Source organism: Sus scrofa, chromosome 3 (assembly GCF_054392235.1).
Source record: "Sus scrofa isolate SSC_HxYL_T2T_F1_AM1 chromosome 3, Sscrofa_HxYL_maternal_Yorkshire_Landrace_v2.0, whole genome shotgun sequence".
NCBI classification, from domain to species: Eukaryota; Metazoa; Chordata; class Mammalia; order Artiodactyla; family Suidae; genus Sus; species Sus scrofa.
The window spans coordinates 7843572-7868268 of NC_139385.1; the positions used below are offsets into that span (position 1 = coordinate 7843572).

The following is a 24697-nucleotide window of genomic DNA, read 5'->3' on the forward strand; positions in this document are numbered from 1 at the left end:
GGGGTCCCATCCTGGCTCAGCCACTTACTAGCTGCGTGGCCTTGGGAAAGGCCCTGTACCTGTTCAGGTTCTTGTTATCCTGCCTCCAAGGGCACATCCAGTACCATATGAGGCTGTCGATGATGCTTACGTGGGCCGATGCTTGTAAAACACAGTACATGCTGGTTGTTATCATAAGGGAAGTAGAATGGTCAGATCAGGAGGGCAGATGTGGGTCCCAGACGGGCTACTAGTGCTGGGGACGTACTGGTCCCTGGCCTGAGCAGTCACTGAGCAGACATACAAGGGCAGGGGTCTGGGTGTGAGCTGTATATTATGGTTCCTTTTTGGACAGAGGGACAGAAGTTATGGGTGACACCACTTTCTCCTTAGATGCAGTCGGGCAAATCGCACAGGTACTTTTATTCATGTGGTCAAGGGCTGGGCAGTCGAAGAGGAATTGGAGCAGGTAGGTGCTCAGGTCCTCGGTGGCCTTCGGCACCTGCTGGCTTCGGAGCGGTCTGTGTGTGGCTGTGATTATGGGGAAGTGAGATCCCCGTGCACGGCTGACCCTAAGGAGGTCATCACTCGTCCCAGTCCTTAGGTCTTCAGGGCAGAGTACAGGGTCTCTTCCTGGGGGCCCCCGTGGGCGGGAGGGCATGGAGGTGCGGCTGGTGAGGGCACGTTGTGGAGGGTGAGGGAGGCATAGAGGATGCCATCATTCTGGGTGAGAATGGAGAGGGAAGGGGGTTAGACGGGGGGTGGGGGCTGTCCACTCTCAGAGCAGGGATCCTATGCTGAGTGCCCTGCCCACACCACAGTCCCTCTGTTCCTTCCACCCCACCTTCTCCAAACTTCCCTGTAATATTTCAGGCCAGGTCTGAGCTGCTTCTCTTATGACACTCCTTGGGGTCTGTCTGTTGCTCTACAACCAGTCAAGAAGCTCCAGGTCAGGTGGGCTGGCAGGCAGGGTAGAGAAATGGGCAGGGGGTTCCAGGGGTGAGGTCGTCTGGGGGAAGGTGGGTGAGGCAGGAGAGAGAGGAGGATGCTGAGGGCAGGTGTGTGGGGAGGGGGTGTGGGGAGGAAGGAAGGCCCAGGTGGAGAGCAGGAGCATGGTGGCGGGATTCACCTTTGTTCCCAGTGCTCTCGTATTTCTCCTCCAGATTCTGGAAGGATCCTCTGCATGGGAACAGGAGGGTGGGTGATGGGTTAGAGGCTGGGCAGGACAGAGTTCACACCCGCCTGGGGCTGGTTCTCCTTGTGGGGGGCTCTGTGACCTCCTGGACTGACTGAGAAGATGAGGGCAGAGGTTTGAGGCCGGGGTTGAGGGGCCATTTGCGGTGTAGCCCCGTCCCTGTGAGCTGACTGAAGGTGGATTGTTCTAGGGAAATGGCTTTATCTGAGGGGCACAGGGAGGAGAAATGGGGTGGGGGGAGCTGCTGTCCTCTCTGCTGCAGCGCCTCGGTTCCAAGTGGAGGATGAAACCCAGGAAGCTAATCCGGGTCTGTGGGCGGTGCTCAGGCCAGGGTCCCTGGAGGAGGCAGCATCCTGGGAGGAGGGCAGCTGGCAAGAGTCAGGAGGGGAGGAGGAGGGAGGGGCTGTGAGAAGGAAGAGAGTGGAGGTGGAGGGCGGGGGCAGAGAGGAGAAGGGCGGGTGGGCGAGGAGGGCTTGTGCTCGGGAAAGGGAGAGGCCCTTTGCCACGACACAGGGGGAAAGGACAGGTTAGAAGAGGTGCAGGAGGGAGGAACCAGAGTGGGAGGAGTGGAAGTGGTGTGTCCAGGCGGGGTGACGTTCAAGGCTGAGAGAACCAGGATGGAAAGGGAGGAAAGCTGAGAAACGGGGACCAGAGGAGGACAAGGGGAGCCATTCCGGGACAGCACCAGTGACAGTGCTGGTCCACTGCTCTTGATTTCTTTTTTTTTTTTTTTTCTTTTTTGTCTTTTGGTCTGTTGTTGTTGTTGTTGCTATTTCTTGGGCCGCTCCCGCGGCATATGGAGGTTCCCAGGCTAGGGGTTGAATCGGAGCCACAGCCACCGCCCTACCACAGCCACCGCCCTACGCCAGAGCCACAGCAACGTGGGATCCGAGCCCCGTCTGCAACCTACACCACAACTCACGGCAACGCCGGATCGTTAACCCACTGAGTAAGGGGCAGGGACCGAACCCGCAACCTCATGGTTCCTAGTCGGATTTGTTAACCACTGCGCCACGACGGGAACTCCTGCTCTTGATTTCTTAAGGAGGTGGCAGCTCAGGAAGGGGAGGGCCTGGCCGGTCAGGGGATGGAGTGGCCAGGAGGGCAGCGGCTGCGAGAGGCTCCCGAAACCAGTCCCCCTGCCCCCACCCCTTGGAGGACAAGTGCTCACCTGGCGGGGGTTCTGGCTTTAGTCTGCAGACCTGCAGGGGGACGGACAGCCTGTCAGTGTGCCATCCACGGAGGCCTGTGCCCTCCCTGCCTGCCCTGCCTCGTCCCACTCTGAGTCCATCCTTGGAGGGACCAGAGCTGCTGAAACCCCCCTGGGAAGGACCTGGGACTCAGAGCCGGACCCAGCTGGCACCCTAAGGCCACCCATACCTGTCCTGCCTTGTCCTCGGCAGCAATCGGGAGAGCAGCCCCTCCCTGCACCCTGAGCCCCTTCACCCTGCTCTCTCCTGAGCTTTCCCGTTGCTTCCTTCCCTTCCTTGGAGTCCAGGGCATCCCCCAACCTGGTCCTTCCTCTGCTGAGTCCTGCCCCTGCCCCCTTGTCACAGGCACCACTGCTCCCTCCTGTCCTCATAAGCCAGCTTCTTTGGCTGCCCTTCTGAGTGGCGGCTGTTGTGCTTATCCATTTTGTGATCCTCTTGGCTGGAATCCGTGTTGGCCCTGCAGCCCATTCCTCTGTACCCTTTGAAACCTGTGCTGTCTCCCCGCAGCCCTCTCCCTCTACATCCTTCTCAAGTCTCCGCAGCATTTCCCAAAGGTTTGGCCCCTGGTTCACACACCTCTTCTCCACCAGCCAGCACCACCCTGGGAGATCGCATCATTCATGGGCATGACCCTCTGAACACACTGGACTCTCCTGTCTCCCCACCCTGCCAACTCCAGAGACCTCCACTCCACAATTAGGCTTAAAAAAAAAAAAATCACCGAGCCTGAGAACTCTGACTTAGTAAATACTAGCATCATTTTTAGGCTCCACTGTCTTTCCTTCCAGCTGATTTTTGTCACCATCCCTCTGTAGCTGTGCTTTGACCTCACTGAACTCTTGTCCCTTGAGGATCTACTTTCTTTCAGATGATCCACACTCCCTGCTGAGCCCTCTACTCTCCATCTGGGCCCTCTCACTGGCTCCTTGACCTTCTGTGTTCCCCTGTCCTTCTGTCACACTTACTTGACGCATCTCCAGTCCTGGATGGGAATGCGCTTTGCTTACCCAATACCCATTCACTTCTTTTCCAGTTGCGGAACCTTGACTTGACTGGGAATGTCAGAGTGCCCCTCTGTAGGGCGATGTGGGACCTATGACTGAATCTAGCCAGTAAGAACTAAGGTGAAGTTGTGGGTAGGCCTTGGAGAGAGGCTCTGGAACAGGACAGACAGCTGGGGCATAGTCTTTTTGACCATGCCTCCTTCTTCCATTTTCCCACTTAGATTCTCAAATAACAGCGGGAGTCCCAGCAGCTTTTTTGAGCCGTGGGGCAACCTTCAGGGTAGAAGCCGGTATCTGGCCCAGTGAGCAGAAAGGTAGGAGCCTGCGTGCTTAAATGGCCTCTGCTGTCTGGCTCCAGTCCTTTTATTTTTAAGTTTTTTGGGCCATACCCACAACATGTGGATGTTCCTGAGCCAGAGAAGGAACCCAGGCCACCGCAGTGACCCAGGCCACTGCAGTGCCAATGCTGGGTCCTTAACCTGCTGAGCCACATGAGAACTCTGTCCGGATCCTTTTCGGTGAGGAAGGAAAAGCCCTCTGTGTTGTTTACCACACTGTTAACTTCTGATGCTAGCAGCTGAATACAACCTCCGACGAACAATTTCTAAAGGTTTCTAAACCTGCATGGTGGAATACTGCTGGGAAAAAACATAACCACGTGAATAATGCCTTTACAGTTCTATGGCTTCTCATTCGTGTTGATCGTTAAATACCATTTTGTATTTCCTCAGTGCCTTTGTCACATTTTCTCTTCCTCTTTTAACCCTCATCCTCTCTCTCAGGAGACAAGCCCTGTAGTTTTTGCCCTGCAGAGCTAAAAGAACCATTTTAGACTGACTCCAGCCTGGCTCATCTTTGGCCCCTGCATCGCTGACTGGCATATATCTGCAAGGCCAAGCCAAGTTTGCCACTTTGCTTCTTCGCGTTGCCTCTGGGAGCAGAGGCTTTCAGATGTGATTCACAAGCTCTTCTGTCATCTCCTGCCTCCGACACAGCAATAAGTTACTCAAAGTTCCCAGAATGGTGTCCTTCCCGTTGAAGGACAGTGACTTCTATGCCACCCGTACAACCTGGCTAATTCTTTTTCATCCTTTGAGAGTTTCTGCAGATGTCTGTTCCTCTCGAAGTCCTCCTGGATTATCCTTCCTTCCTCCCAGCCTACTGTATCTCTTTCCAAGTGAGTCAGTCAGCCCTTGAGGCAGTTGTCCCCCTACTCCCACTCCACCCCCGGTCTCCCTCTGAGTTTCCTGAAAGCAGGAATAAAGCAGTGCTTTACATACTTTTGTACCTCCAGTTATAAGCCAGGCTCTGGAAAACGGGCACCCAACCAGTGTTCTTTGAGTGTTTCCAACTTCCTATTCCCTTCTGCTCTCTCCTGCCTTTTTCCAGGGCGCAGACCCTGCCCTTCCCATGAACCAAAATGCAGGTTCCCAAGCCCAGACCTTAAGCCCAGCAGGGATCTGCATTTTTATTTAAGTGCACCTGGTTCATTCTGAGGCATGTAGGTTCTGAGCAACTCCCAGCTGGGAATCTCAGGGAGAGATTAGGGGTCCTGGACCACTTACCTTTCCTCTTCTTCCATCAGAGGCACAAAATCAGTCCCGCAATTGCTATTATAAGCTCATTGGCTGCTATCCCCACTGCAGCTTCCGTACTCGGGGGATGCCTTTGGTCCTCTGAGGTCCCGAGGCCAGCTGTGGCGGCAGCAGTGGTGGTGGAGCCCAGGATGGTTGTCTGGTCTGGGAAGACATGAGAAATAATAAAATTATCCATTTAAAGACTGGAGGTATCTGGGTGTGACAGCTGTTTGCTAGTTTGGAGGGGAGCAAGTCTCTGAGGCTTTCCCACAAGGAGAAATGCTGGAAGCTTGGGATCTACCTCACTCTGTTTAAATCCTGACTCTAGGAGTTCCCGTCGTGGCGCAGTGGTTAACGAATCTGACTAGGAACCATGAGGTTGTGGGTTCGATCCCCGCCCTTGCTCAGTGGGTTAAGGATCTGGCGTTGCCGTGAGGTGTGGTGTAGGTCACAGACGCGGCTCGTATCCTGCGTTGCTGTGGCTCTGGCGTAGGCTGGTGGCTACAGCTCCCATTAGACCCCTAGCCTGGGAAACTCCATATGCCACGGGAGCGGCCCAAGAAATAGCAAAAAGACAAAAAAAAAAAAAAATCCTGACTCTACCACTAGCCAGCGCTGTGACCTCAGAACCTCATTTCATCACCTACAAATAGGGAGCAGCCATCACAGAATCAAAAAACAATTTTAATTGTAAAATATGCATAAGATAAAATTTACCATTTTAATCACATTTACGTGTATAGTTCAGTGACATGATGTGCATTCACATTATTGTGCAGCCATCACCACCGTCCCATCTTCAGAACTTTTTCATCTTTCCAAACTGAAATTCTATCCTCATTAAACACTAACTCCCCGTTCCCCTTCCCAAGCCCCTGGAAGCCACCATTCTTTCTGAAACTTAAAAATTTGACTTCCCTAGGTACCTCATAGCAGTGGCTTCAAATAGTGTTTGTCCTTTACATGTTTTATTTATTTATTTATTTATCCTTTTGCCATTTCTTGGGCCGCTTCCATGGCATATGGAGGTTCCCAGGCTAGGGGTTGAATCGGAGCTGTAGCCACCGGCCACCGCCAGAGCCATAGCAACACGGGATCCGAGCTGCATCTGCAACCCACATCACAGCTCACAGCAACGCCAGATCCCCAACCCACTGAGCAAGGCCAGGGATTGAACCCACAACCTCATGATTCCTAGTCGGATTCGTTAACCACTGCGCCACGATGGGAATTCCTATATGTTTTTTTCAAAATACAGAAGTTACTTTATTATGGGTTTACATTGTAAGATAAAATTGATTTCCCAGAAAATTAAAATATAAAACACCTCGATAACAGAACATGTAGTTCATTATTTACAAACTGACTTTAAAAACTTAAAATTTAAGATTGTGCCATTTTCTCTAAATCTAATTCGCTTGGATCTTGAAATCTTTGATTATGTTGGAAGTATTTTCTCTTGCATGAACTATTAATACAAAGTTTCCTCATTAAAATATAGTTTGTTCAGACAAGGTCACAACATAAATTTGTGCTTTATAACCTTAAATATGATGAACATTTGAAAAGTACATGTTTAATATTCTTAGCACTCAGAACTCTGTATGTAACAGGCCGGGGGAGTTCCCGTCATGGCTCAGTGGTTAACAAACTCGACTAGCATCCATGAGGATGCAGGTTCAATCCCTGGCCTCAGTCAGTGGGTTAAGGATCCGGCGTTGCGGTGAGCTGTGGTGTAGGTCACAGATGTGGCTCAGATCCTGTGTTGCTGTGGGCCGGCCACTACAGCTCCGATTCGACCCCTGACCTGGGAACCTCCATATGCTACTGGTGTGGCCCTAAAAAAGACAAAAAAATAAAAGGGTAATAGGCAGTGGTTTCCAGATTTACTCTGGTAGTTGTTTCTTAAACGTCTTTTAACTTTTTTCCCTCCACACAGAGAGAGAAATGATACCCCTACTCCCTCATGTCTCTGCTTCAGAAAGACTTTGAAACTGCAGCAACCAAAATGATATAGTACTGAGAAAAAAAAAACCCACTGAAATTGATAGGTTCTAAATTCATTAAGTCTCAGCTCTCTTAAACTAATTTTAGGTGTGAATAGTTCATAAATGGTCTTCTTTCACTCAAAATAATATGTCTGTGGTTTTTTAAAAAAACAATTGCTGTAAACATGGGAAATAGATAGCCTTTGTAACAGGCTCTAATAGAATAACTGAGTGAATTTCCCACTTTGCCCCATTAAATTACACATTAACTTCTGCATAATATGGTGATGAATCTGGTGTTCATTTGAAAAGGAAGACTTTGGTAATCACATGAGCGTTTGTTTCGAAGACTGTTAGGGAATGGAATAAGAAATCAACCTAGTGGCACTTTTGGTTTCCTTTTTTTTTTTTTTTTTTTTTTGGCTCTGCCACAGAAAAGATGGATGTAGTGAGAAAGTTGGAGAGAGGGAGAGGGGGAGTTCATTTCAGGGACAGAGACAGGGACCTAGTAGTCATCAACTAAAAAAGAGAAGAAAAGTGATTTTTTTAAAGGAAAAAAAAATTTTTTTTAATAGAATAAAAGTTCCAGATTGAAAGAGTGATTAATTCTTACTTTCAGTGGTAGGAATACAGGTATCAGCTGCAGAGCCTTTATTGTTCACTGCTTTGCGTATTTAATCTCCTCCTTCTGGGACAGTTTCTGGTAAATAGAGGCAGTAAGTTTCTCTCTCAATAAACCTCTCCATCCTGTACTGTCTCTCCTTCAAAGCAGCAAGGAATTTCTGGTTTGGGTTTTCCTGTTACTTTAACAGTAAATCTCACTGGCTCACTGTCTACAGTCCTTGTGTGTTTTAGAGATTTCTTAAGCCACAGAGTTCCTCCTCTGGTTTGCTCGTCATCTTCGTCATCTTCGGTAGTGGAGCCATTCATGGTGCTACCCTCTTCTTCCTCCTCTTTTCTTTTGTAGTGCTGCAGCAGTTTCCTTTTGTTCAAACTGCATGCATAGTAACGTTTGCTCTTCAATCCTTCTTTGTTCTTCTTTCTTGCCTTAGCCATTCATTCAAGTCCAGCTGTCATCCTCACTTTATGAGTAAATGGAGCCTCACTTTTTTTTTTTTTTTCAGGCTTAATAGCAACATCTTGGTCTTGAAATAGCAACATCTTGGTCTTGAAAGTTTTCTGCTCCCCCCCGCCCCCGCTTTCTTTCTTTCTTTTTTAAGGCCGCACCTGCGACATATGGAATTACCCAGGCTAGGGGTTGAGTCAGAGCTGTGTCTACCACACAAGATCTGAGCTCAGTCTCAACCTATACCAAAGCTCTTGGCAACAATGCCGGATCCTTAACCCACTGAGCGAGATCAGGGATTGAACCTGCAACCTCATGGATACTAGTCGGGTTTGTTACAGCTGAGCCACACTGGGAACTCCACTGCTTCTCATTTTTTAATTTCAAGGTCAGTCACTCTTCTTGCTTGTTCTTCTATTGCTGTATTTCTTTTTCAGACAATGGTTTCAGTTTTTTCAAACTTGCTTTTTAGATTTTTAGATTGAATAGAGCCACTCCTTTTTAATTCTTCATATTCCCTGCTCAGTTCATAAGTTTCATTTTCTTCCTCTTTTCTCACCTATTTCTTGCCTCAGTTGTTCATACTCCTGTTTTTCCATCACTAGTTTATGCTTCTGTTCCTACTCTGTTCAACTTCTTTCTACTTGCTTTTTTTTCTTTTTTTTTCTTTTTAGGGCCGCACCCACAGCATATAGAGGTTCCCAGGCTAGGGGTCAAATTGGAGCTAGGCTGCTGGCCAACGCCACAGCCACAGCAACACAGGATCCAAGCCACGTCTTTGACCTACAGCACAGTTCATGGCAACACCAGATCCTTAACCCATTGAGCAAGGCCAGGGATCCGAACCCAAAACCTCATGGTTTCTAGTCGGATTCATTTACACTGCGCCATGATGGGAGCTCCCCATTTTTGTTTTAATAGTTCGTCAAAATTAATTTCCAGGTTTCCCGGTGTAAGAGGTTCTTGAGAGATAATGTTTTCTATCTCTGGGGAGTCATCATCTACTCCCCTGCTTCTCCTTGCTTCAGCAAATGCCTTCTTTTCTTCCTCTGTTCTGCTTTTGGCTTCTTCTTCTGCTTTCCTTTTTTCATTTTCCCTCCTTTGTCTATTTCTTCAGAACGGAGTCTGAGTGTACCATTGTGGTACCCTTTGAAAATGTTTTCTGTGCCTTGGTTTTCTTCCTCTTCATTTACCATTTGCCTCCCTGCTTCTTCAAAAGCACATCTCTCTTCTAAAGGTTTTCTTGCTTCCTCCTCAGCTTGCTTCCTTCGGTTTTCTTATCTTTGTCTTTCTGATTCTTCAAAGTCATTTTCAATTTTCCAGGAGAAAACGATTCTTTTTTTTTTTTTGCCTCATATTCCAGTTCTTCATCCATGACCAATGAAAGAGACTTGGCTTCTTTGAGAGATCAGTGTTGTTCTTCGTATATTATTCTTTTATCTTCTTCATATTGACCTTTTCCTTTTCTTCTAGCTCTCTTTCTAGATCTTGGAAATTCCTTTTTGTTTTTACAGATGTTTTGTGTGACTTGACAGGTACCACTGTTAGGAGTAGTGAATCATCTCCTTCCTCTGGTGCTGAATCAGTTCTGTATCGTTCAGCTTGGTCCTTTTTGCTAATTCATGTTGAGTCTTCCTCTTTTCTAACACATCCTGCTCAATTCTGCCTTTTCCTTTCTCCTCCATTCTCTTCGTTTCTCCTGTCTTTGTTTCTCCATTTCAGCAAATTTACCTTTAACAGTTCCTGTTAGCCTTGGGACATAAGCCTTTTCTACTTTAGAAGATACCTGTTCCTCATTGTCAGAAGCAGGCATTTCTTTAATCTCACTCAGACTTTTGGGAAATAACATTCATATTTGCTCTCTGTGGCCTTGGGGTGATTATGAAGCTTTGTAATTTTTTGCACCCGCCCTGAGGTGGTGACGGAGGTCCGGAGTGCGTGAGGGGAGGCTGCGTGCATCGGGCGCCGGTGTGTGGGCAGGGGTGGGCCTGCTGCTCTGGCTGCCACCGCTCCATCCACTGTGAACCCTCTGGCAGCTGCCACCGTCTCCAGCAGCAAGTTTCCATAAAAGTCCTGGTGCACAGCCTGTTCCTGCATTCCAGGTGGGCCCAGTGCCAGCTGCAGCTATTCTACATGATTGTTTTAGTAAGTGAGAAGACATTTGTGAAGCACCTAGTATAAGTTGCAAGTATATTACTAAGGTTAAATGACTATATATTGAACTTTATGTCCTGCAAGAAAAATTATCTTTGTAGATGTTTAAGGCATCATTAAAAAATTGACTTAATGCTAAGCCACATACCGAAAAACCAACTCCAATAAAATCCTCAGGTTTAGTGTGGACCAAATTCTGTCCATTCTTACTAGAAATTAGTAATTGTGAATTATTATCTCTCAATCAGATAAACATTTTAAATTCTTAGTCAGAGAAATGTATATAATAATATGCTATTTGGAAAATAAAACAAGGAGTTCCTGTCGTGGCTCAGTGGTAACCAACCCAACTAGTATCCATGAGGATGTGGGTTCAATCTCTGGCCTTGCTTAGTGGGTTACGGATCTGGCATTGCTGTGAGCTGTGGTGTAGGTCACAGACATGGCTCAGATCCTGCGTTGCTGAGGCTGTGGCATAGGCCAGCAGTTGTAACTCTGATTCGACCGCTAGCCTGGGAACTTCCAAATGCTGTGGGTGTAGCCCTAAAAAGCCAAAAAAAGAAAAAAGAAAACAGGTGCATTGCGTGTAAAAAAAAACTTGTGGAATTTGACTGAAGATACACTCTAAGCTAAATTCATAGTATTAAATGCTTTTATTATTTAAAATGGGAAGAAATTTTTTAAATGAATGAAATAGTGAATTTCCAAAAAAAAAAAAAAAAAAAAAAAAAAAAAAAGGCCAAACAGAGAGGAACCAGCTTTAAATAAACCCATAGTTTGAAAGTATTGAAATCCTGTGTAGGAATAAGTTTTTTAGAAATGAAAAAGCAGAAGGAATAATAAATGCAGGAAGTGGTTATTTATAGAAAAAACCAAACAAGCAAGAAAGCAAAGTTCTTATAAACCTAACAAGGATAAAGAGTCTGTTGAAATCGGGAGTGTGTGCTCAATAACACGTTGCTAAACTTAAAAACCTCTGTGAAATGGATGATTTTCTGATACTAAGAAAAAAATTTTTTAATGGATTTAAGACATTGTAAACTTTAACCGATAGGTAGACTGAGAAGTGAGAACATTATTTTAAAGAAATACCTTTCATAAAGAGCCTAAGCTCAGGGTAGTTAAAGATAAATTCTTGTAAAAATTTAAGGAACAAGTAATTCTCAGAAGATTTTAGAAGAGAAATATACAAAAAACACTGCAAATCTGATTCATTTCATAAAGTGATGACATAACTCGGATGCTAATATCTGTTCATAATTTTTAGAAATGAAGATTAAAACAACAAAAGTCTGTTTCTTTCTATGATCTGAGTGGAGGAAAATACCCAGTGTTGGCACAAGGGAAGCATAAGTTGGCACAACTTGGGGGATGCATTTGGGAATATCTATCAAAAGTTAAAAAAGTCATCCCTGCCCTTTGACCCAGTGATTTCTGTGCTAGGAAATACTGGCCCCTATATTCAAAGGCCAGTGCCAGTGCCTTTTTTTTGTTTGTTTCTTTGTTTTTGGTCTTTTTCCCTTTTCTAGGCCTGCTCCTGGGGCATATGGAAGGTCCCAGGCTAGGGGTCCAATCAGAGCTGCAGCCACCAGCCTATGCCAGAGCCACCTCAACGCCAGATCCGAGCTGCACCTGTGACCTACACCACAGATCATGGCAACGCCAAATCCTTAACCCACTGAGCAAGGCCAGGGTTCGAACCCGCAACCTCATGGTTCCTAGTCAGGCTGGTTAACCACTGAACCACGACAGTGGGGACTCCCCAGTGCCTTTGAATTTAATATTTAACTGTGCTCTCTGCAGCTTTGTGATGTGGCAACAACCTAAATATTTTTTAAAAAGGAGACTGATGAAATAGACTATGATACATTGTTACAGTGGGAGACCATGCTGTCATTTAAAAAGAAAGGCATAGATATGTGTGTCCTGAAGGGGAAAGACAGTTGAAGTTTAGGAAGTAAAAATAGCAATTTGAGGAACAAAAAAGTATGCAGTTTGATTTTATGTGATCTGTGTCTGGATATCTGTATCTACATCTGTATCTGTAAAGAGAACGTTTTTGCAGAAAGAGATGGTGGCTGAGAGATAAAGTGGAGAGAGAGGAGTGAACTTTTCATCTGACTCCCATCTGCATTTTTGACCATTTTTTGGACTATGTGCAAGAATGTATTTCCTATACCTTTATTATTTTTAAAACATAGCATGTGTTTTTAGATGAGTTGTATGGGCACAGATTCAAAGAAGTATCGAATTCCACACAGCTTATAAAAGCAGCCTTTCAGAAGCCTCCTCACTTCGTTCTCACTCCCCAGAGGCAACTGTTTTCAGGCCCTTTGGCTGTTTCTTTGGCATTAACCTCATATTTCTTGATCACAGGCATTTCCTGCTGTTCCGTGATTCTGCTGCTTTAGGTAGTACCTGGTCATTTCTTACTACGGAAATCCAGGATTTGGGTCTCTTACACCCCTTGTCTTCAACTTGCTCAATGTCTCAGCGTTTGATACTCTCCCTTTCATGAGAGGGGCTGCTCACATGGCATCTGGACCACTGTCTCTCTTGGCTCTTGTCCTGCCTCACTAGCAGCTCCTTCTCAGTCTTCTTTGTTGATTCCTTCTCATCCTCCCACCTGTAACCATCAGGGTTCAGTCCTGGGACCTCCTCTCTCTACACTCACTTCCCAGGTAATCTTATCCGCTCCTATGGCATCAACCACCAGCGATATGCAGAAAACCCCCAAAGGTACACATCTGGCCGGCTCTCCCCCAGCCCTCAGACTGTCATGTGTCACTGCCTACTCACGCCTCCTTTTGTCTGTCTGGTAACCTCTCAGATGGAAGACGTCCTGAACAGAACTCTGGATTTCTTCCCAAACTTGTTCCTCCCCCATCTCCCCCTTTCAGTAAGTGGAACCCTCTCCTTCAGGATGCCCTTCTCCCATCATGTGCACATCTTGTCTGCCCTGTCCTCAGAATATTACCAAGCCTCTGGTGACCTCTCATCCAGCCGCACCATCTCTCACTGGTCTGCCTGCTGTGACCTGGCTCACCTGTGTGGTCTTATTTTTCACACAACAGCCAGAGGGACACAGTTAGGACATAAATCGCATGACGGGGCTCCTCTGCAGGAAAGCCTCACCAGCCCCATCATCCTCAGAGGGCAAGTTCTCTCCTTGGCTGTCAAAGCCACACTGGACTTGCCTGTCCTGCCCTCACCTCCTGTCACCTGAGTTTCTTCCTCTGCTCAGCCACACCTGTCCCACCTCACGGCCTTGGCCCTTGCTGCTACCTCTTGACTGGGACTTCTTTTTCAGAACTTTCTCTCACTTCCTACACATCTGTGCCTCGGCTGGACTTTTCTGCTGGCTTTTGCAGGTCCCCTCCCAGCTCTTCTCCATCGTGCTCTGTGCCCGTGGAGGCAGGTCTTGGTGGAGTCCAGCTGTGGGCTTTCTGGCTTTGCTGGCCAGTGGGAGTCACCAGCCGGAGATGAAGGGAGATGCAGGTCAGAGCCTAGCCCTTGCATGCTTCCTTGATGGGCGTTGTATTAGTCAGGGTTCTCCAGAGAAACAAGAACCAATACCATATGTACAGATGGAGAAATAGGGTTTTCTTGTGAGGGATTGGCTCTCGTGACTCTGAGAGCTGAGCTGTCTCAACGTCTGCATCTGAAGGGGGGGAGGTGGGTGGTGTAGTTCTAGTCCAAACCCAAAGACCCGAGAACCAGGAGGGCCAGGGTGTAAATCCCTGTCTTATTCCCAAAGCCTGAGAACCAGGAGCGCTGAGGTCTGGGCCAGGCGAGGCTGGCTATCCCAGCTCAAGGGGGGAGCAGCTGTGCCCTTTCTCTCCATTATTGTTCTGTCCAGGCCCTCAAGGGACCAGACGGTGCCCACCTACTGCTCATCTCTTCTGGAAACAGTCTCACAGACCTACTCAGAAATAATGTCTTACCAGCGATCTGGGGGTCCCTTAGCTCAACTGAGTGGACACATAAAACTAGCTGTCACAGGCATGCGGACTCTCTCTCCTCAGAGGCCACGGCTCCTTTCTGGGCTCCAGGACCTACTTCTTCCCCTGCTCCTTAGGCTTGTGGCTGCTTCCAGGTGTCTCCCTGTCCCTGACTGGTTTCCGTACCCTGCATCCCCTCAAAACTCTCCTCATTTACCCTGTTTGAGCAGCTGTCCCAGAGGCCCTCCTGGTTCCATCTGAACAAAGCGGCACCCCCAGCACCTCTCTCCACTGATTCTGCTCCCCTCCTTTTCTCTTTTCACCGCCACATGACACACAGACAGATGCTCAATTAATTGACAACTTATTGATGGAAAAACTCATAGTAAATGTGATTGAAACAGAGAAATGAGAAAAGGAAGGAAGAATTAGGCAAGGAAGAGGAGGGATTTAAGGAGAACCAGAGTCGCCCAAAAAATGTTACTTAAGGAAATATGGAGGAGGTGCAGGAAATACTAATGCACGTCTGTCTTGCTTCACGTACGTTGTGAGTCACTGTCTCTTTGCTCTCAAACCAGCATGGTGGCCAAGATGGGGCAGGGGTTTTCCAAGGAGGAGACAGGGAGAGGGTCTCTCCTGGCCAGGAGCAGTAATCCAGCGTGATGCTGTTTAAACTTGCCAGCACGAGTGATTGATTATAAAAATCAAACCAACTTAATCAATTTTTAATTTTCAAAGAAATTTATCAAGAGAAAACACACCTGGTTATTGCCTGTGCCTGGGAGAAACCCCCTGCCCCCTGCTCTGGAGACAGATAAACTGAGGTTCAGGTTCTGATAGCCCACTGAGTGACAGAGGAAGATCTATTGATGCTACACATCCATTATCAGGTTAAAAATAGTTAAGATAAGAAGCTGATCAGGCCAGTAGGTGAGGCTGAGCAGTCAGTGGTTAAGAGAGGAGGCTCTGGGGTTAAAGGGGGGGGGGTCAGGAGTGACCTTGGGTAGGAGTTTGCTCTGCGGGCGTCACTTTCCCTTCCCGTAACAGGAGGGTGGCAGCAGTGCCGACTGTCACTGGGGGGTCGTGGGGAAGGCTAGCTGGGGCGATGCCCCCTGTTGTCCAGCCGGGACGCAGAGCGCAGTCGGCGGGAGCTGTCGTTACTGCTGCTGCTGCCGCTTCATGACCAGGACAGAGGAGCAAGGCCAGGCTGGACAGGGGGGACAGTGTGACTAGAACAACCCAGGGAGAGGTGGGGGGAGTGAGAGGCAAGGAGGGTAGAGAGGACGGAGGTGGGGAAGAGGAGATGGGGAGGAGAGGGGGGCTGGGAGTGGAGCGCTGAGGGCCGGTTCTGGGGGGCAGAGCGGGGGGAGGTTGGGAAGGCAGGTGATGGGGAGTGGCCAGGAGATGGGGCTCCTCAGGCCACTGGTGGGTACCTACTCTGTGTGCCAGGCTGAGCTCAGGGCTGTGGGGGAGACACAGACATGGGGTAACTGGGCCTCCACATAGGAACTCGTGACGGGGGAGGCAGCCGCATCCTGAAGGTGTCCTGTCCACTCGGAGGACTGGGGCGAGGACAGGGGCAGCAGGAGGGAGGAGAGCTGGGGGCCTGGAAGGTGCTGGGGACTGGGGCTGGGGGGTGGCTGGATCTGGAGGGGCTGGGGGGGATGGGCAAGGAAGGCAGCCCTGCTTGGGGAAGATGCAGGGGAAAAGGGGAAGGTTGGCGGAGGCCTAGAGAGGAGCTGGAGGGGCAGGGAGAGGAGTTTTTGAGAAGAGCCAGGAAGAGGGGCCAGGCCTGGGGTTGAGGCACCCGTGGCCTCCAGGAGCCTCAGGCAGGACAGCTGGACTCACTGTGTGTGATCGTGAGCTCGGTCCCCTGGATGGACTGCCACTCCTGTTCACCGTATTTCTCTGTGATCATCTCCACTTGGCAGAAGTACAAACCCTCGTCCTCCCTCCGCAGGTTCGAGATCTGGAGGGAGCCGTTCTTCATACCCTCTTCCCAGTTCAGGAGGAGCCGGTTCTTGAAGTTCTTATGGATGAGTCGGGGGGTCGTTTTGTAGATGAAATCCCCATGGAAGTGTTTCCATCTCCAGGATATTATCACATTGGAAACGCTGCCTGAGTCCTGGGAGTAGTAGAAGAAGAAGGGGATGCGGATGGAGCCACCCTCAGGGGCTGAGAGTTGTGTTGGCTGGTTCATCCCATAGTCAAAGCGTGCTTTGAGTTCTGCCCAGTGATCTAGAAGAGGGAGAGGGAGAGACTCTGAAGCCACCAGGAGAGACAGTGAAGGTGACCCCAGACCATCTGGCACCTGCACCAGGGGCATTAGTGTGACAGATGGTAGGACTGGCCCACCGGCCTGGATGTGCCCCTCTCCAGGCTTGGGGCAGGGAGGTGGGTGAGGGGTTGGGGGCCCCAGCACTGTGGGACCAGCCCTTTGTTTGTTGGGGGTGGGAGGCCTGGCCGGCTCCCCCAGGGGACCCCTTCCACAGCCAGCTGGCCACGGCCCCTCCCCAGGTCCTGGGCAGAGCCGGGCAGTTCTGGCCACTCACCACCCTGCAGAGATGCCGGTGGCAGCAGCAGCAGCAGCGGCAGCAGCAGGGGCAGCAGCAGGGGCAGCCCCATGGCCTTGCTCTCCTCCCGGGGATGAGAAGACAAGCAGAGCCCTCAAGGCGGAGGAGAGGCCTCTAGGGGTGCCGCCAGGGAGAGTGTGGGCCCCAGGAGAGGGAGGACCAGGACTCCTTTAGAGGACCGAGGGGGGTGGCAGCCTTCCCCAAACTTGTTTACCCCCATGGCGACCGTCACTTCCTTTATCAGTCTTGCTTCTTCTTTTCTTGTATTTCAAAAGGTCCTCCCTGTGGTCAGTGCAAAGGGAGCCATGACCCAGGGCTCTCAGCCCCCATCCTCCCACTGAGGGGCGTGTCCTCTGGCCCCTCAGCCCCCTGCTTCTGCCACCCCTCGGCGTCACCTTAGGAGTCAGTCTCTGTGTCTCTCCTCCCAGGGGAAGGACTGGCAGCAGGACCAGCTCAGGCTCTTTGAGGGAGGGGTTGGCAGCCATGAGTCTCTGCCCAGCTCCTGCCCCTCAGAGAGGAGGAGGAGGGGGCCGCTGGTGGGCAGAGCCTCAGCCCCCAGCCCAGGCCTAGGGGCACCCAGTCTGCTCCCGGTCCCTTTCCCTTCAGGCAGGGGCTCCCCTGAAGTCCCCCCATTGCAGTCCCCAGGCAGAACCAAGGCCGGCCAGCCCCCCTCCCGCCCTGGTCTGCTCCCTCTGTGCAGTCTCACCCCCTCCCTGAGGTTAGGAGGGGGGGATGTGCCAGAGGCCAGCTCCGGCAGCCAGGAGTGCACACTTTTTCCCAATTGGAGATGGATGGCGTCGGCGAAAATGTACATATTGAGACAGCCTCTTCGTCCCTTCTTTCACGGCGCTAGACTGCTCAAATTTTATTGGCATAAGTGGTTGATTATATAGACAGCTTTTTGCTACAGATTACATCACAGTGTTAAAAGTACATTGGTTAACTATTGCATGGTATAGCAGCTATACGTCATGTTTTAAGATCTTTATCTTAACTAAACTTAGTGGGTACAATTTTGGGGCAATTAGGTACAATACATCATGTTTTAAGATCTCTACCTTAACTAAACTTAGTGAGTACAATTTAAGGGCGGTTAGGTACAATACATCATGTGGAAAGGAGGAGACTCAGTACAAATCATCCCATGGCCAGCCAGTCTTTACAATTTGAAGAGTTCACAGACGCAAGAATTTGGCATTCACAAATCTTGTTTTTTGACTGGTGCTTATCTTTAAAGGGTTATGGCAGGGAGACAGTGTAAGAAAATATAAACCAACTTAACTAAACTAGCTATCACTTAAAAGCTTTTAAAATCAAGGACAAAACTCACAGCTAGGTTTCTTGGATACTATATGTCTAACTTTTATGAACCTCATTAAAATCCTAACTCTAAAGTTTACTATATAACTAGTTAATAGGTAAACACTATGTTTTAACTAAGTTGGATTTAAATAGGGGAAAGTCCTTCAGGATGAAATTCTTATTATATTATTGTTGTAACTTTGTTAAATCACAAATCACCACAGGAAAATAAGAATAATAAGCAAATAACCAGGAAAGACTGAGGAAAACTGAATAACAAATAAAACAACAGGAAAGATTAGGTCACCCGAGAAATAATCCATGTTCTCCAGTGCAAACATGGAAATTGCTTTCCCAGAAAAGCCCCAATTCTTCCCCATCAACATCAAAATGAGAGCCGTGTAACCTGAGGCCTGCCCTTGGCTTGTACTGTGAAAGCAGGCTTTCATCCTGACCAGAGGCCCACCTTTGGCTTGTACCATTTTAGGCGCGCTCCCTTCCTTGCGTAGGAACCTGTCTTCAGGCCCCCCCCTTTTTTTTTTTGGCCATCAGGCAAGATCCTTGTTTTGAGTCCATGCATTTTCTTGGCTCCCTGCAGGGCTGGGCTCCCATGCCCACCTCCCCAGCCAGTGGGCCTTCTGGCGGCCACGCCTCCACCCCCAGATGCAAGACTGGATGTGCAGGGCCCTCTGTCCTCACACTTCTCTATTCAGAGAAGTGGTCGCCACATCTTGGGCTCTGAAGTGGCAGGTCCAGGACTCGAACTCCAGGCTGCTGAGCCCACAGAGCCTTCTGGTTCTTCTGGATGCTTCCTGCTGGTTGCACCCCAGAATCTCTGGGCCTCCCCCTCTAAGTGCAGAGCTCTGGGGAGTGAGCCCCATGAGGCTGTATTTATTAATGCTCCTCAGGGAATTTCATCCACAGCTGAGACCCTGGCTCATCCAGAGCCTTCTTTGGACAGAGGGGACGAAGGCTCAGAGCAGTTGTGTGTTGTCCTGGTGACGGTCCCTGGGACCGGCTGTGATGGAGGCACTGCCAGCCTGTGACTGGTGGTAGATGGGGTGAAAGTTGGGGGACTGGGACCTGTGGTGCCCCACAGAGCTGGCTGCGAGCCGGGGTTGGCCTTGGCTTCTTGAGTGGACCATGCAGTGGTGGAGGTGCTGGTGGTGGTGGGGAGGCCATAATTGCATCAGAAGAAGTGGCCTCATTTCTAGAGGCGGAAGCAAGTCCACTGACGACTTCCTTTGGCCTTTTCTCAGTTTTTTCCCCCCAATTCTAATAGTTTTTTCCCCGTGATTTTCCCATGGCCAGCCAGGCATCCTCCCCTGCCTCCCACCCACCGCCCACCGCCCTGCCCTCTCAGCCTCACCTTTTCTCACCTGTCCTCCCAGGCCCAAGAAGGGAGTTTCCATATTTTCGTGGAATCTTTTTATCTGAGTCAGGTTTCAAACATCCATTTTCTCATTGTCAGCTTTCCAGGTTTCTGCGGTGGATGTATCTTTATCTCCATTTTCTCCTGAGGAAACTGAAGGCCAGATCCTTAATATCGTGGAGTCCTTTGGGCTGTGCAAAAATGCTTGGGTCGAATGGGTAAGAGCTGGCAAGTAGGGCAGCCACGTGGGCAAGGGACCTGCTTGTTTCCTGGCAGGGCCTCCGGGGGCCCCTGCCCTGCATGTGTGGTGACATCGGTGTTCCTCTCCTGCCTCTCTCCACTAGCTCGGGACCTGGAACGTCTCCTTGCCTGGCCTCCAGAGGAGGGGCCGGACCCCACCTGGGGCAACATCACCCGTTTTCTTGGGCAGCACAGCACTTTTATGAAACAAGCTCTGGGTAACCTTCTCAGAGCACCTGCTGTCCAAGTGCCCGTAGCCCCCGCTGCTTCCACAGAAGGCCTCCCTAAACACAAGGGGCACGTTTCATGTCATATTCAGGCCCCTGGACCCGACCAGCTCCCCCTGAGGCTAGGAACTGTGAAGTGTAGTTTCTGCTCAGGGGTGGCATGTGGTCTCCTGGTTTGTTCATTCTTCCTTCCCCTGGAAAGAATGGGAAGGCTTGGAAATCTGCCTGGTGCTATGGCTGTACTCACAGAGGAGGCTTCTTGGAGGACGATGGCCTGGATTTCAGTGATTTAAACATGAGCAGAGGAGTTCCCGTCGTGGCGCAGTGGTTAACGAATCCGACTAGGAACCATGAGGTTGTGGGTTCGATCCCTTCCCTTGCTCAGTGGGTTAACTGCCGTGAGCTGTGGTGTAGGTTGCAGACGTGGCTTGGATCCCACGTTGCTGTGGCTGTGGCACAGGCTGGCAGCTACAGCTCTGATTCGACCCCTAGCCTGGGAAACTCCATATGCCACGGGAGCGGCCCAAGAAATGGCAAAAAGACAAAATAAATAAATAAAAAACATGAGCAGAGGGGGTTCCCGTCGTGGTGAGATGGAAACAAATCCGAGTAGGAACCATGAGGTTGTGGGTTCAATCCCTGGCCTTGCTCAGTGGGTTAAGGACCCAGCATTGCCATGAGCTGTGGTGTAGGTTGTAACAAGTGGCTCGGATCTGGCGTTGCTGTGGCTGTGGTGTAGGCCCACAGCTACAGCTCCAATTGGACCCCTGGCTTGGGAACCTCCATGTGCTGCGGGTGCGCCCCTAAAAAGCCAAAAAAATAAAATAAAATAAGCATGAGCAGAGTGGAACTGCTGCTCTCTAGCCCAGCAGGTGGCCATGGTGGAAGGGTGGTGATGTGATCAGGAGCTTGGACAGAGTGAGAGCTGTGAGCCATGCACCACACTGTGAGAACCAGCTCCCTAGATCTTCTCCACCTTCTCCCAAGCTTCCATTCTCCCTTCCTCATGGACCACATCCATCACCGCCTCAGCCCCTTGCCCCTCCATGGCACCTTCTGTCCCCACAATCCCCCCCACCCCCAGCTGAGAGATAAGGCCAGGACCTCCATTCATTATGCTGGAAGGTTCTGGCTCATACAATAAGGCAAGACAAAGAAATGAAAGCATTCTAAGGGTACTTTCTTAGATTCTGCATTTATCTGTTTGGCACCCATTCATCACAGGGCCAGTTGTACTACCTCTGTTTTATTTTCTGAGTTCTTGGTGCTCTGGCCTGATGGGAGAGACTGCCCCACCCAGGACTCACCAGTTCTCAGAGGTAACAAAGGGCTCTCCTGGGAGCATGCCTTTCATATGCAAAGCAACAAATCTAGGGCCCATACTCTAACCACCTCCTCTCTCTAACTCCCAACCCTATATTTCCCTACCCGAAATGAACCCCGGGTCAAGTACCAGGCCCTGAGGGCAGCATCTACAGCCCAAAGTCCATGAGCACTTTTCAAATTAAGCCATCCTGAGCTGTTTCCCCTGCCCTGCCTTGATCTTCCTGAGGAAAACACAGGCGGCCTCTACTTTGCCCTTGTCCTTCCTGACTCCTTAGTGACCCTGGTGCTTCCCCATGTAGCCCCATAAGCGGTAGTGTGCCCCATCCCCTTGGGATATGTAAGTAGTAAAAACTTCTTTACTGGAATCAGCCTCTCTGAGTCATCACTGTCGCCTCTATAAATTGAAATCCTGTGAGTACAACAATTGAGACCAAAGCCGTCCAGATTGTACAGGAAGGAGAAACCATCTTTGTTCACGGATGACTTGATTGTTCATGGAGAAGGTACAATAGAATCCCCCAAGCAGGGAGTTCCCATTGTGGCTCAGTGGTTAACGAATCCTACTAGTAACCATGAGGTTGCGGGTTCGATCCCTGGCCTCGCTCAGTGGGTTAACGATCCAGCGTTGCCGAGAGCTGTGGTGTAAGTCACAGATGTGGCTCGGATCCTGCATTACTGTGGCTCTGGCGCAGGCTGGCGGCTACATCTCCGATTGGACGCCTAGCCTGGGAACCTCCATGTGACACAGGTGTGGCCCTAGCAAAAGACCAAAAAAAAAAAAAAAAAATCTACCAAGCAGGTACTAGACCCTTAAGTGAGTTAAGTGGGGTTGCACAATACCAGGTCAGTATACAAAAATCAATTGTATTTCTATGTACAGATGACTCTTGAGTGACGTGGGTTTGAACTCCTTGGGTCCACTCTAAGAGGATTTTTTACACTCTATGCATAGAACCCTACTGCATAATCCATAGTTGGTTGCACCTGCAAAGGCAGACCTGTGGGTATGGAGGGCCAACCGTGAACTCCATCCAGGTTTTAGACTTTGCATGAGGTTGGCATCCTCATACCCCTATGTTGTTCCAGGACCGACTGCACTAACAGAAGAAACTGTAAATCGAAATGAAACCAATAGCATCAAAAACGCAATACTTAGGAGGACCTATGACAAGATTGTCCACCGAAAAACTACAAAACAGTACTGACAGAAACTTTAAAAGGATATGCATTGTTACATGAGAGGACTCAATACTATGAAGATGTCACATTTTCCCTAATTAATCCGTAGATTTAATACAATCTTACCCCAAATCCCAGTACACTTCTTTTTTTTTTTTTTTTTTTTTTTTTTACGAAATTGGCAGGCCAATTGTAGAATTCCTATGGAAATTCAAAAGCGCAACCAAAACAACTTTGAACATGAAGAACAAAATTGAAGGATTTTTCAAGAACAAGATTTTAGGAGTTCCCATCGTGGTGCGGTGGTTAACGAATCCAACTAGGAACCATGAGGTTGAGGGTTCAGTCCCTGCCCTTGCTCAGTGGGTTAACGATCCGGCGTTGCCGTGAGCTGTGGTGTAGGTTGCAGACGCAGCTCGGATCCAGCGTTGCTGTGGCTCTGGTGTAGGCTGGTGGCTACAGCTCCAATTCAACCCCTAGCCTGGGAACCTCCATATGCCGCGGGAGCAGCTCAAAGAAATAGCAAAAAGACACACACACACACACCAGAACAAGATTTTCTATAAAGCTATTGCAGTAAAGGTGTAGATTCTGCCTTGCTTTTCTCATCGACCCTACAGCAAAGGCTCCTGCCCACATTCCCCCCTCTCTCCTTTTGTCTCCTGACTGATCCTGGTGCCTCCACACATGGCCCTGCCTGCAGTGTCTGGCCTCTGGTTTTATGGATTTGTAAATATAAACTGTCTCCTTTGTAACAGTCCATTTCATGTCTGTGCATCTTACCATTACTCATATATATGTATCTTTGTTGCTTATCTCTTTTTACCTAGTAGTTCCTAATTTTTAATCCTTTAATTGTGTTATATACATTTGTGTTTTTTTTAGATTCCATGTATAAGTGATAGCATAGAGTATTTATCTTTCTCTCTCTGACATTTCATTGAGTGTAACACTCTCTAGGTCCATCCACATTGTTGCAAATGGCAGAATTTCATTCTTTTTTATGCCGAGGCTGAGTGATATTCCACTGTATGTATATGTAGCACATCTTCTTTATCCATTCATCTGTTGATAAACACTTGGGTTGCTTCCATGTGTTGGCTATTGTAAGTTGTGCTCCTGTGAATATTGGGGCGCATGAATCTTTTCAAGTTAGTGTTTTCATTTCTTTTGGATATGTACCTATGGGTAGACTTGCTGCATCACATGGTAGTTATTTTTAGTTTTTTTGAGGAACCTACATACTGTTTTCCGTAGTGGTTGCACTGATTTACCAAATCCAGGTTATGTGTGAAAATATTACCTCACCCAACAACCCCAGGAGGTAAGCAGGGTTCTGGATGCTCATTTGATGCAGGAAGAGACTCAGATCCCAAGTGAGATTATGAGATTCAGCTGAGGTCACATCACATGCAAATGTTTGCTGTGGTGTTGGGTCTCAGCTCAGACCCCATGGTCGCAGCCACTTCCACGTGCAGCGACAAGGGTCCACAGCCTCTGACCACACTAACACCAAGGCTTCCCTTTCCTGTGTTTTCATCCTAATACACAGGGAGATTTTTTTATTGTTCATCTTTTTGGGGCTGTACCCGCAGCATATGGACGTTCCCAGGCCAGGGGCTGAATTGGAACTGCAGCTGCCAGCCTACGCCAGAGCCACAGCAACACCAGTTCTGAGCCTCGTCTGGGACCTACACCACAGTTGACGGCAGTGCCGGATCTTTAACCCACTGAGCAAGGCCAGGGATCGAACATGAGTCCTCATGGGTACTCGTCAGGTTCCCTACCATGAGCCACAACGGGAACTCCAGACAGGGAGATGTTTGAGGCCTGACTGGAGCACTGGCTAATGGAACTTTGGGTCCTTGTCACACAACATAGTGTGTGGGGCAGTCAGTACTAACAGAAAAGTTTATGGAAAGAAGGAGAGATCTTTAAAGGAGGAGCATGAGGAGTTCCCATTGTGGCTCAGCAGTTTATGAACCCGACTAACATCCATGAGGAAGCAAGTTCAATCCCAGGCCTTGCTCAGTGGGTTAAAGATCTGGTGTTGCCATGAAGCTATGGTCTAGGTCACAGACTCGTCTTGGATCCCATGTTGCCTCAGCTATGGTGTAGACCAGCAGGCGTAGCTCCGATTCGACCCCTAGCCTGGGACTGTCCATAGGCCGTGGGTGCGGCCCTTAAAAAAAGCCAAAACAAATAAATTAAAATAAAGGGTGCGTATCAGTGTGATGATCCAGGTAGTCTTCCAGGCTGGGTTCAGAGTCCTGTATGTTTCCTTCTTCTGTCCTCACTCAGACCCTCCAAGGGAGGTCCTGTTCTTATCTCCACTTTGCCGATGAGAAACCTGAGGCTCAGGG

The 24697-nt window shown here is 49.1% G+C and overlaps 1 protein-coding gene and 2 pseudogenes across 3 annotated transcripts; all 3 read right to left on the reverse strand.

Moving 5' to 3' along the window:
• Positions 1-373: 373 nt before the first annotated feature.
• Positions 374-16832, reverse strand: LOC100514951 (paired immunoglobulin-like type 2 receptor beta). 3 transcript variants are annotated; one of them, XR_014840137.1, is made up of 6 exons: positions 16668-16832; positions 15964-16353; positions 4955-5128; positions 2346-2376; positions 1109-1158; positions 374-904 (listed from the first exon to the last, which is right to left on the reverse strand). XR_014840137.1 is itself a non-coding variant. In XM_021086211.2 (5 exons), exons 1-3 carry the CDS (start codon positions 16738-16740, stop codon positions 4971-4973), a joined length of 621 nt encoding a protein of 206 aa, XP_020941870.2. In that variant the 5' UTR covers positions 16741-16832; the 3' UTR covers positions 374-702; positions 2346-2376; positions 4955-4970. The 3 variants fall into 3 exon arrangements, 2 of the variants coding, with proteins under 2 accessions (XP_020941870.2, XP_020941872.2); XM_021086211.2 differs by lacking the exon at positions 1109-1158 and having other exon boundaries at positions 374-702; XM_021086213.2 differs by lacking the exons at positions 1109-1158; positions 2346-2376 and having other exon boundaries at positions 374-702.
• On the reverse strand, positions 7557-8228 carry LOC100627617 (nexilin pseudogene; annotated as a pseudogene).
• LOC146404371 (nexilin pseudogene) lies at positions 8894-9783 on the reverse strand (annotated as a pseudogene).
• Positions 16833-24697: the final 7865 nt, after the last annotated feature.